At 46.3% G+C, this 13614-nt stretch overlaps 1 protein-coding gene across 1 annotated transcript in view; it reads right to left on the reverse strand.

Moving 5' to 3' along the window:
* atg7 (ATG7 autophagy related 7 homolog (S. cerevisiae)) overlaps nt 1-13614 on the reverse strand; it is a 91215-nt gene that overhangs the window by 53678 nt on the left and 23923 nt on the right. Inside the window, exons 13-15 of the mRNA XM_036984267.1 lie at nt 8000-8194; nt 5397-5633; nt 1684-1799 (exon numbers count right to left, since the gene is read on the reverse strand). Coding sequence (XP_036840162.1) covers nt 1684-1799; nt 5397-5633; nt 8000-8194 — 548 coding nt within the window. The remainder of the gene's footprint in view (nt 1-1683; nt 1800-5396; nt 5634-7999; nt 8195-13614) is intronic.

The following is a 13614-nucleotide window of genomic DNA, read 5'->3' on the forward strand; positions in this document are numbered from 1 at the left end:
CCCCTGCCTCTAGTCACCGCTCCACCCCTGCCTCTAGTCACCGCTCCACCCCTGCCTCTATCCACCCTTGCCTCTATCCACCCCTGCCTCTATCCACCCTTGCCTCTATCCACCCCTCCACCCCTGCCTCTAGTCACCCCTCCACCCCTGCCTCTAGTCACCCCTGCCTCTAGTCACCCCTCCACCCCTGCCTCTAGTCACCCCTCCACCCCTGCCTCTAGTCACCCCTCCACCCCTGCCTCTAGTCACCCCTCCACCCCTGCCCCTGCCTCTAGTCACCCCTCCACCCCTGCCCCTGCCTCTAGTCACCCCTACACCTCTGCCTTTAGTCACCCCTCCACCCCTGCCCCTATCACTATAATAGTTATAAAACATTATTTTGTGAATTCTCTGTGATTAAGTGGCTCTTAATGAATACTTTAAATGTAATTCAGTATGACCTTATTGTAGCTAATGTATTATTGATGTTTTTATATATTATTTTTATAATGAACAAAACTAGTTTGTTGCTAGTGGAACACTTGTCTGAAGTGCTGTTTTACCACATGCAGGACGCATCTGAAAGACTCAATCAACAGACTACACTGAGTCCTGTAACTATCCAGGTTGGAACAGACTACAGTAACACTGGGACAGACTACAGTAACACTGGAACAGACTACAGTAACACTGGGACAGACTACAGTAACACTGGGACAGACTACAGTAACACTGAGTCCTGTAACTATCCAGGTTGGAACAGACTACAGTAACACCGAGTCCTGTAACTATCCAGGTTGGAACAGACTACAGTAACACTGAGTCCTGTAACTATCCAGGTTGGAACAGACTACAGTAACACTGAGTCCTGTAACTATCCAGGTTGGAACAGACTACAGTAACACTGAGTCCTGTAACTATCCAGGTTGGAACAGACTACAGTAACACTGAGTCCTGTAACTATCCAGGTTGGAACAGACTACAGTAACACTGAGTCCTGTAACTATCCAGGTTGGAACAGACTACAGTAACACTGAGTCCTGTAACTATCCAGGTTGGAACAGACTACAGTAACACTGGGACAGACTACAGTAACACTGGGACAGACTACAGTAACACTGAGTCCTGTAACTATCCAGGTTGGAACAGACTACAGTAACACTGGAACAGACTACAGTAACACTGGGACAGACTACAGTAACACCGGGACAGACTACAGTAACACTGAGTCCTGTAACTATCCAGGTTGGAACAGACTACAGTAACACTGAGTCCTGTAACTATCCAGGTTGGAACAGACTACAGTAACACTGTGACAAGACTACAGTAACACCGGGACAGACTACAGTAACACTGGGATAGACTACAGTAACACTGGGATAGATTACAGTAACACTGAGTCCTGTAACTACCCAGGTTGGAACAGACTACAGTAACACTGGGACAGACTACAGTAACACTGGGACAGACTACAGTACACCCCAAACCCCTGGAAATGACCCCAAACCCCTGGAAATGACCCCAAACCCCTGGAAATGACCCATAGTGAAGACGTCTTTCACAACGCCATCACTAACATTACTTATTGAAACGTTCAAATTATTCACCTGCCAGACCAATCAACTAGCTTGGATGACATTCAATATAAACATGACAGTCAAAATAATGTATCTGTGTAAATATATGTATATCTATAGTCCATACCCTTCAGTATGCTGTAGTATGGACACCATGAGTTCCACAGCCAGGGCTCCTGCTATCATGGCCAGGCCTGGACGACTCACTGTACACTGCTGGTCCAGGGTCCGGTCTCTGGTGGACTGATACAAACAACAACAACAACATCAACAACAACAAGAGGTCCAGGGTCTGGCGGACTGATACAAACAACAACAACAACAAGAGGTCCAGGGTCTGGTCTCTGGTGGACTGATACAAACAACAACAACAACAAGAGGTCCAGGGTCCGGTCTCTGGTGGACTGATACAAACAACAACAACAACATCAACAACAACAACAGGTCCAGGGTCTGGTGGACTGATACAAACAACAACAACAACAAGAGGTCCAGGGTCTGGTCTCTGGTGGACTGATAAACAACAACAACAACATCAACAACAACAACAGGTCCAGGGTCTGGTGGACTGATACAAACAACAACAACAACAAGAGGTCCAGGGTCTGGTCTCTGGTGGACTGATACAAACATCAACAACAACATCAAGAGGTCCAGGGTCTGGTGGACTGATACAAACAACAACAACAACAAGAGGTCCAGGGTATGGTCTCTGGTGGACTGATACAAACAACAACAACAACATCAACAACAACAACAGGTCCAGGGTCTGGTCTCTGGTGGACTGATACAAACATCAACAACAACATCAACAACAACAAGAGGTCCAGGGTCCGGTCTCTGGTGGACTGATACAAACAACAACAACAACATCAACAACAACAAGAGGTCCAGGGTCCGGTCTCTGGTGGACTGATACAAACAACAACAACAACATCAACAACAACAAGAGGTCCAGGGTCTGGTGGACTGATACAAACAACAACAACAACAAGAGGTCCAGGGTCTGGTCTCTGGTGGACTGATACAAACAACAACAACAACATCAACAACAACAAGAGGTCCAGGGTCTGGTGGACTGATACAAACAACAACAAGAGGTCCAGGGTCTGGTCTCTGGTGGACTGATACAAACATCAACAACAACATCAACAACAACAAGAGGTCCAGGGTCCGGTCTCTGGTGGACTGATACAAACAACAACAAGAGGTCCAGGGTCTGGTCTCTGGTGGACTGATACAAACAACAACAACAATATCAACAACAACAAGAGGTCCAGGGTCTGGTGGACTGATACAAACAACAACAACAAGAGGTCCAGGGTCTGGTCTCTGGTGGACTGATACAAACAACAACAAGAGGTCCAGGGTCTGGTCTCTGGTGGACTGATACAAACAACAACAAGAGGTCCAGGGTCCGGTCTCTGGTGGACTGATACAAACAACAACAAGAGGTCCAGGGTCTGGTCTCTGGTGGACTGATACAAACATCAACAACAACAAGAGGTCCAGGGTCTGGTCTCTGGTGGACTGATACAAACAACAACAACAACAAGAGGTCCAGGGTCTGGTCTCTGGTGGACTGATACAAACAACAACAACAAGAGGTCCAGGGTCTGGTCTCTGGTGGACTGATACAAACAACAACAACAACAAGAGGTCCAGGGTATGGTCTCTGGTGGACTGATACAAACAACAACAACAACAAGAGGTCCAGGGTCTGGTGGACTGATACAAACAACAACAACAACAAGAGGTCCAGGGTCTGGTCTCTGGTGGACTGATACAAACAACAACAACAACAAGAGGTCCAGGGTCTGGTGGACTGATACAAACAACAACAACAACAAGAGGTCCAGGGTCTGGTCTCTGGTGGACTGATACAAACAACAACAACAACAAGAGGTCCAGGGTCTGGTCTCTGGTGGACTGATACAAACAACAACAACAACAACAACCACAGGTCCAGGGTCTGGTCTCTGGTGGACTGATACAAACAACAACAAGAGGTCCAGGGTCTGGTCTCTGGTGGACTGATACAAACAACAACAAGAGGTCCAGGGTCTGGTCTCTGGTGGACTGATACAAACAACAACAACAACAAGAGGTCCAGGGTCTGGTGGACTGATACAAACAACAACAACAACAAGAGGTCCAGGGTCTGGTCTCTGGTGGACTGATACAAACAACAACAACAACAAGAGGTCCAGGGTCTGGTCTCTGGTGGACTTATACAAACAACAACAACAACAACAACCACAGGTCCAGGGTCTGGTCTCTGGTGGACTGATACAAACAACAACAAGAGGTCCAGGGTCTGGTCTCTGGTGGACTGATACAAACAACAACAAGAGGTCCAGGGTCTGGTCTCTGGTGGACTGATACAAACAACAACAACAACAACAACCATAGGTCCAGGGTCTGGTCTCTGGTGGACTGATACAAACAACAACAAGAGGTCCAGGGTCTGGTCTCTGGTGGACTGATACAAACAACAACAAGAGGTCCAGGGTCTGGTCTCTGGTGGACTGATACAAACATCAACAACAACAAGAGGTCCAGGGTCTGGTCTCTGGTGGACTGATACAAACAACAACAACAACAAGAGGTCCAGGGTCTGGTCTCTGGTGGACTGATACAAACAACAACAACAAGAGGTCCAGGGTCTGGTCTCTGGTGGACTGATACAAACAACAACAACAACAAGAGGTCCAGGGTATGGTCTCTGGTGGACTGATACAAACAACAACAACAACAAGAGGTCCAGGGTCTGGTGGACTGATACAAACAACAACAACAACAAGAGGTCCAGGGTCTGGTCTCTGGTGGACTGATACAAACAACAACAACAACAAGAGGTCCAGGGTCTGGTGGACTGATACAAACAACAACAACAACAAGAGGTCCAGGGTCTGGTCTCTGGTGGACTGATACAAACAACAACAACAACAAGAGGTCCAGGGTCTGGTCTCTGGTGGACTTATACAAACAACAACAACAACAACAACCACAGGTCCAGGGTCTGGTCTCTGGTGGACTGATACAAACAACAACAAGAGGTCCAGGGTCTGGTCTCTGGTGGACTGATACAAACAACAACAAGAGGTCCAGGGTCTGGTCTCTGGTGGACTGATACAAACAACAACAACAACAAGAGGTCCAGGGTCTGGTGGACTGATACAAACAACAACAACAACAAGAGGTCCAGGGTCTGGTCTCTGGTGGACTGATACAAACAACAACAACAACAAGAGGTCCAGGGTCTGGTCTCTGGTGGACTTATACAAACAACAACAACAACAACAACCACAGGTCCAGGGTCTGGTCTCTGGTGGACTGATACAAACAACAACAAGAGGTCCAGGGTCTGGTCTCTGGTGGACTGATACAAACAACAACAAGAGGTCCAGGGTCTGGTCTCTGGTGGACTGATACAAACAACAACAACAACAACAACCATAGGTCCAGGGTCTGGTCTCTGGTGGACTGATACAAACAACAACAAGAGGTCCAGGGTCTGGTCTCTGGTGGACTGATACAAACAACAACAACAACAAGAGGTCCAGGGTCTGGTCTCTGGTGGACTGATACAAACAACAACAACAACAAGAGGTCCAGGGTCTGGTCTCTGGTGGACTGATACAAACAACAACAACAACAACAACAGAGGTCCAGGGTCCGGTTGAACCTTTTTTTGTCTCGTGTTACTGTGTTAATTATTAACAAAGATAATTTTTCATTTGATACACAATAATAGATTTTTTTGAATTTGAATGTGAAAGGCTCTCTCACATCTCCGTGGGCGGCAACAACAACAACAACAACAAAATGGCGTCTTACGTCTCCGGGGGCGACAACGTCGTTACAGAAGTAGCATCCTAGGCGGTGTCCGGGGATGTTGGAGAAAAGAGAGGCTGCTGGGAGCTGGGCGGGCTCGGCCGGCGTGGAGGAAGAGGATGAGGCGGAGGAGGAAGAGGAAGGGTCGGAGGAGTCTCCTGGTCCACAGGGTTTAGGTTTCTTCAGACCGTGTCTCATCACCACGAAGGTGTCAAAGCCCAGGGCAGAATTCACTACCAACTGGAGAGGGAGCGAGGGAGGGAGGGAGAGAAAGAGAGAGAGAGGGGGGAGAGGGAGCGAGAAGGAGGGAGGGAGAGATGGGAAGATAAATATAACATTAAATGACCTCTCCCCCAAGCTAAACACATATATACTAGCAAAACAATCTCACTTTCATTATGTTGACGATTGTAAATCACTGGGTTGAGTTCAATATGCTGTTATAGACTATTATACACCAAGCCATTAAGGATACAGACAGTGTCCCAAATGCTACCCTATTACCTACAGTATATTCCCTATACCCTATTCCCTATATAGTGCACTACTTTAGACCAGGGCCCAATTCCCTATATAGTGCACTACTTTAGACCAGAGCCCTATTCCCTACATAGTGCACTACTTTAGACCAGAGCCCTATATAGTGCACTACTTTAGACCAGAGCCCTATATAGTGCACTACTTTAGACCAGAGCCCTATATAGTGCACTACTTTAGACCAGGGCCCTATTCCCTATATAGTGCACTACTTTAGACCAGAGCCCTATATAGTGCACTACTTTAGACCAGAGCCCTAATATAGTGCACTACTTTAGACCAGAGCCCTATATAGTGCACTACTTTAGACCAGAGCCTATATAGTGCACTACTTTAGACCAGAGCCCTAATATAGTGCACTACTTTAGACCAGAGCCCTAATATAGTGCACTACTTTAGACCAGAGCCCTAATATAGTGCACTACTTTAGACCAGAGCCCTAATATAGTGCACTACTTTAGACCAGAGCCCATAGGTAATAGGGTATCATTTGAGATGCATCCACAGTGTTCTACAGGCTAAGATGGCCCCTGAACAGATTGTGTTGATTTCATAAAGTCCATGGCAGTTCTAATGAAGAGTCCATTCCATCTGATTAGACCTGAACATGCTCTCGGTGCATTCCAAACTGCACCCTATTCCCTATGGGACTTGGTAGAAAGCAGTGCACTATGGGGAATAGCGTGCAGTTTGGAAAGCATTTCTTTTGAACACTTGTTTCAGTAGAGCCACACACTGGACGACCCCCGGCTGGACGACCCCCGCTGAGTTCAAAATGGAACCATTTTCCCCTATATAATGCACTACTTTTGACCAGGGCCCCTAAGGCTTGTAGTTCACTATATAGGATGTCATTTGGGACGTGTCGCCTGATCCCACCCTCTCTACCAGCGAAGTAGAGACCCGATGCATGTACCCTCTCTCTACCGGCGAAGTAGAGACCCGATGCATGTACCCTCTCTCTACCAGTGAAGTAGAGACCCGATGCATGTACCCTCTCCCTACCAGCGAAGTAGAGACCCGATGCATGTACCCTCTCTCCCTACCGGCGAAGTAGAGACCTGATGCATGTACCCTCTCTCTACCGGCGAAGTAGAGACCCGATGCATGTACCCTCTCTCTACCGGCGAAGTAGAGACCCGATGCATGTACCCTCTCTCTACCGGCGAAGTAGAGACCCGATGCATGTACCCTCTCTCTACCGGCGAAGTAGAGACCCGATGCATGTACCCTCTCCCCCTACCGGCGAAGTAGAGACCTGATGCATGTACCCTCTCTCCCTACCGGCGAAGTAGAGACCTGATGCATGTACCCTCTCTCTACCAGTGAAGTAGAGACCCGATGCATGTACCCTCTCCCTACCAGCAAAGTAGAGACCCAATGCATGTACCCTCTCCCTACCGGCGAAGTAGAGACCCGATGCATGTACCCTCTCTCTATCGGCGAAGTAGAGACCTGATGCATGTACCCTCTCTCTACCGGCGAAGTAGAGACCCGATGCATGTACCCTCTCTCTATCGGCGAAGTAGAGACCTGATGCATGTACCCTCTCTCTACCGGCGAAGTAGAGACCTGATGCATGTACCCTCTCTCTATCGGCGAAGTAGAGACCTGATGCATGTACCCTCTCTCTACCGGCGAAGTAGAGACCTGATGCATGTACCCTCTCTCTACCGGCGAAGTAGAGACCCGATGCATGTACCCTCTCTCTACCGGCGAAGTAGAGACCCGATGCATGTACCCTCTCTCTACCGGCGAAGTAGAGACCTGATGCATGTACCCTCTCTCTACCAGCGAAGTAGAGACCTGATGCATGTACCCTCTCTCTTACCAGCGAAGTAGAGACCTGATGCATGTACCCTCTCTCTACCAGCGAAGTAGAGACCTGATGCATGTACCCTCTCTCTTACCAGCGAAGTAGAGACCTGATGCATGTACCCTCTCTCTACCGGTGAAGTAGAGACCCGATGCATGTACCCTCTCTCTACCGGCGAAGTAGAGACCTGATGCGCGTACCCTCTCTCTACCGGCGAAGTAGAGACCTGATGCATGTACCCTCTCTCCCTTACCTTCCTATTGCTGGCAGCTATAACAGTCGGCAGCCATCGACTCTCCCTTGTGTCCATCAACAGGAAGACGACGTCGTGCTCCGAGATCAGTTTCTCCAGGTGTTCAACGTCCTGCCGGGCCTGAGACATGGTCGCCTCAGAGAAGTTGACCGGGTGGCCTGGCATAGGGATGCTCATCACGTGTCCCTCTGCATTCTATAAAAAAGGGACAATATCATCAGGTGCATGTACCGTGTACCAATAGGTATAACACAAAGAGATCACACAGGTTGACTGGCATAGAGATGCTCATGGTATGACCTTCCACGCACACAGACATAATTTTATACCTTTATTTAACTAGGCAAGTCAGTTAAGAACAAATTCTTATTTTCAATGACGGCCTAGGAACAGTGGGTTAACTGCCTTGTTCAGGGGCAGAACGACAGATTTGTACCATGTCAGCTCGGGGGTTTGAACATGAAACCTTCCGGTTATTAGTCCAACACTCTAACCACTAGGCTACCCTGCCGCCTCTACACTCTAACCATTAGGCTATCCCAAAGTTTTTGTTAAATGTGTTGTTTAGGAGTGGAAGGATGAAATTAGTTATTGCATTTCATGGTAGGCGTTCCCTAACAGAAATATGCAAATAAATGCTAGAACGCGCCAATAAGATCTCGCTAGCTCGTGCTTGGCTCTTCCCACCTCCTTGCTTGTTCTGCCCACAAGGATTCATTCGTTCCCATTGAAAACGACAGGTTCTGGTCTCTCTCGGGTTAGTTATAAATATATATATATATATATTTGCCGTAACACATCGTGGTACACATTGGTGCACAATTTTCAGGGACCTGTTTTGTCTCGTTAGTACCACTGTCAAAACTACTGGCTGAAATTATACAAAAGCTCTGGAGCAAATCACTTTAAACACACCCATGGAATCGAAAATGAGAGAGATCCCAATGGGATCACAACCAGCTCAACTTTCCATGACTTCCTCACACCTGCAGGAGCTGCATATTCATGTACGGTGACCACAGGTAAAAGGTGACGCTCGGCGTAAACACGTAAACCTGATCAACGTGTGATGAACAGGCCAGATTGCACCCCCCCCCACAAGTGTCGCAGGACTCTGAAGGTAACCCATACAAACGAACGGAAGTACGGAGGTAGTTATGTGCCAACAAAAATATGGGATTAAATATGTCCAAATGTAAAAAAAATATATATATATTTCCTGAGCTTTCTTACGTCTCCTAGATATAGAACTAGGGCTGTCGTAGACAAAAAAAAAAAAAAAAAAAATCTTGGTCGACCAATAATACAAAATATACAAATGTAGAAGTAACTTCTATTGCCAATATGTACAAATAGCCTACATAAAGCCAACAAATAAAAACATTGCAGCCTGCAGGTAGAAAATATTCTGATAAAAATAAATATCCTATAAAATCACATTGGCTGCACATGGCCTGTCTGCAAGGAACTAGAACCATTGTATCAACTATTAACTTGGTCCAGCCCGAACATGCCAGCAAACAAGCAACATTGTATCAAATATTTTGGGCCCTCGAGTTTCCCCACCAGTGAGTTCCGGAGAGACAGAAACTGCTGTAGGCTATTTCCCCTTTAAATGCTGAGTGGTCATCGAAAGGGAGAAAGAAAGAAAGAAAGGTTCTGCAAAGATTTTTCAAATAGGCTTCATTGAGGAAGTCTTGTCATTCTCAAGGACTGCATTTACAGGGCTGCATTTACAGGGCTGCATTTACAGGGCTGCATTTACAGGGCTGCATTTACAGGACTGCATTTAGAGGACTGCATTTACAGGACTACATTTGCAGGACTACATTTGTGCGCAGGCCAGGTAGCCTAGACCTTATTCTATCCGTAAATACGTAAGTGTCCTTACTCAAGATTGACAGGAGCGCTCCAAAGAAAAGACAATGAATAAATGTACAACTCGTAAACGGTATTAAAACCTTTTTTTCCCTCGCAAGATTAGCCTAGGTTCTGCAAACAACATGTCCACTCCTACAACGACAAGATTAGCCTAGGTTCTGCAAACAACATGTCCACTCCTACAACGAGAAGATTAGCCTAGGTTCTGCAAACAACATGTCCACTCCTACAACGACAAGATTAGCCTAGGTTCTGCAAACAACATGTCCACTCCTACAACGACAAGATTAGCCTAGGTTCTGCAAACAACATGTCCACTCCTACAACGACAAGATTAGCCTAGGTTCTGCAAACAACATGTCCACTCCTACAACGACAAGATTAGCCTAGGTTCTGCAAACAACATGTCCACTCCTACAACGACAAGATTAGCCTAGGTTCTGCAAACAACATGTCCACTCCTACAACGACAAGATTAGCCTAGGTTCTGCAAACAACATGTCCACTCCTACAACGACAAGATTAGCCTAGGTTCTGCAAACAACATGTCCACTCCTACAACGACAAGATTAGCCTAGGTTCTGCAAACAACATGTCCACTCCTACAACGACAAGATTAGCCTAGGTTCTGCAAACAACATGTCCACTCCTACAACGACAAGATTAGCCTAGGTTCTGCAAACAACATGTCCACTCCTACAACGACAAGATTAGCCTAGGTTCTGCAAACAACATGTCCACTCCTACAACGTTAAGACTGTAATAATAATATATTGAAGGCTATTAACGGAAATGACCGTAACAAAACAAACAAAGATTAGAAATGTTGGGAATTAAAGGTAAATGTACTACTGGTGATACTGGTGTACCACCCCCGCGACCTCTACAATGGATTAGTCCACTGAGACAGGCCTCTACAATGGATTAGTCCACTGAGACAGGCCTCTACAATGGATTAGTCCACTGAGACAGGCCTCTACAATGGATTAGTCCACTGAGACAGGCCTCTACAATGGATTAGTCCACTGAGACAGGCCTCTACAATGGATTAGTCCACTGAGACAGGCCTCTACAATGGATTAGTCCACTGAGACAGGCCTCTACAATGGATTAGTCCACTGAGACAGGCCTCTACAATGGATTAGTCCACTGAGACAGGCCTCTACAATGGATTAGTCCACTGAGACAGGCCTCTACAATGGATTAGTCCACTGAGACAGGCCTCTACAATGGATTAGTCCACTGAGACAGGCCTCTACAATGGATTAGTCCACTGAGACAGGCCTCTACAATGGGTCAGTCCACTGAGACAGGCCTCTACAATGGATTAGTCCACTGAGACAGGCCTCTACAATGGATTAGTCCACTGAGACAGGCCTCTACAATGGATTAGTCCACTGAGACAGGCCTCTACAATGGTTTAGTCCACTGAGACAGGCCTCTACAATGGTTTAGTCCACTGAGACAGGCCTCTACAATGGATTAGTCCACTGAGACAGGCCTCTACAATGGATTAGTCCACTGAGACAGGCCTCTACAATGGATTAGTCCACTGAGACAGGCCTCTACAATGGATTAGTCCACTGAGACAGGCCTCTACCATGGATTAGTCCACTGAGACAGGCCTCTACAATGGATTAGTCCACTGAGACAGGCCTCTACAATGGTTTAGTCCACTGAGACAGGCCTCTACAATGGATTAGTCCACTGAGACAGGCCTCTACAATGGATTAGTCCACTGAGACAGGCCTCTACAATGGATTAGTCCACTGAGACAGGCCTCTACCATGGATTAGTCCACTGAGACAGGCCTCTACAATGGATTAGTCCACTGAGACAGGCCTCTACAATGGATTAGTCCACTGAGACAGGCCTCTACAATGGATTAGTCCACTGAGACAGGCCTCTACAATGGATTAGTCCACTGAGACAGGCCTCTACCATGGATTAGTCCACTGAGACAGGCCTCTACCATGGGTCAGTCCACTGAGACAGGCCTCTACAATGGATTAGTCCACTGAGACAGGCCTCTACAATGGATTAGTCCACTGAGACAGACCTCCACAATGGGTCAGTCCACTGAGACAGGCGTGAATCAGACAGGTGTCTCATGTGCCATCATTTAAAATATATATATACAGTATATTTGCCATTGCTCGACAAAAAAAACATTTGGTCGAACAACAGCCTGTGGACCAAACGGGGTCAGTCATATATAGGACCGACACTTCAAAACCTTAGTTATTTTGTGACTGTCTTTTTTTGCCATTTATGGATGTGTTATTCATTGCGTTTCCATGGGGCTATAGCAGTAAAGGCCAAATTAAATTAAAACAAGAAGTGGGATACCAAAAGCCCCCCAGGGCTTAGACTTTTAGAAGTTAACACAAAGCAGATTCCATCTGTAGGAGCCATTAACACAAAGCAGATTCCATCTGTAGGAGCCATTAACACAAAGCAGATTCCATCTGTAGGAGCCTTTAACACAAAGCAGATTCTATCTGTAGGAGCCATTAACACAAAGCAGATTCCATCTGTAGGAGCCATTAACACAAAGAAGATTCCATCTGTAGTATCCATTAACACAAAGCAGATTCCATCTGTAGTATCCATTAACACAAAGCAGATTCCATCTGTAGTATCCATTAACACAAAGCAGATTCCATCTGTAGTATCCATTAACACAAAGCAGATTCCATCTGTAGTATCCATTAACACAAAGCAGATTCCATCTGTAGGAGCCTTTAACACAAAGCAGATTCCATCTGTAGGAGCCATTAACACAAAGCAGATTCCATCTGTAGGAGCCATTAACACAAAGCAGATTCCATCTGTAGGAGCCATTAACACAAAGCAGATTCCATCTGTAGGAGCCATTAACACAAAGCAGATTCCATCTGTAGGAGCCATTAACACAAAGCAGATTACATCTGTAGGAGCCATTAACACAAAGCAGATTCCATCTGTAGGACCCTTTAACACAAAGCAGATTCCATCTGTAGGAGCCTTTAACACAAAGCAGATTCCATCTGTAGGAGCCATTAACACAAAGCAGATTCCATCTGTAGTATCCATTAACACAAAGCAGATTCCATCTGTAGTATCCATTAACACAAAGCAGATTCCATCTGTAGTATCCATTAACACAAAGCAGATTCCATCTGTAGGAGCCTTTAACACAAAGCAGATTCCATCTGTAGGAGCCATTAACACAAAGCAGATTCCATCTGTAGGAGCCATTAACACAAAGCAGATTCCATCTGTAGGAGCCATTAACACAAAGCAGATTCCATCTGTAGGAGCCATTAACACAAAGCAGATTCCATCTGTAGTATCCATTAACACAAAGCAGATTCCATCTGTAGTATCCATTAACACAAAGCAGATTCCATCTGTAGTATCCATTAACACAAAGCAGATTCCATCTGTAGGAGCCTTTAACACAAAGCAGATTCCATCTGTAGGAGCCTTTAACACAAAGCAGATTCCATCTGTAGGAGCCATTAACACAAAGCAGATTCCATCTGTAGGAGCCATTAACACAAAGCAGATTCCATCTGTAGGAGCCATTAACACAAGCAGATTCCATCTGTAGGGGGCCATTAACACAAAGCAGATTCCATCTGAGTGGGTGTTGCAATATTCTAATGGTGTCCTAATCACCAGTCACATCCTCATCTGATGTGTGTGTGTGTGTGTGTGTTCTGCCCATGGTCAGTGGTGATGAGAGAGGG

This window comes from Oncorhynchus mykiss, chromosome 7, assembly GCF_013265735.2.
Source record: "Oncorhynchus mykiss isolate Arlee chromosome 7, USDA_OmykA_1.1, whole genome shotgun sequence".
NCBI lineage: Eukaryota > Metazoa > Chordata > Actinopteri > Salmoniformes > Salmonidae > Oncorhynchus > Oncorhynchus mykiss.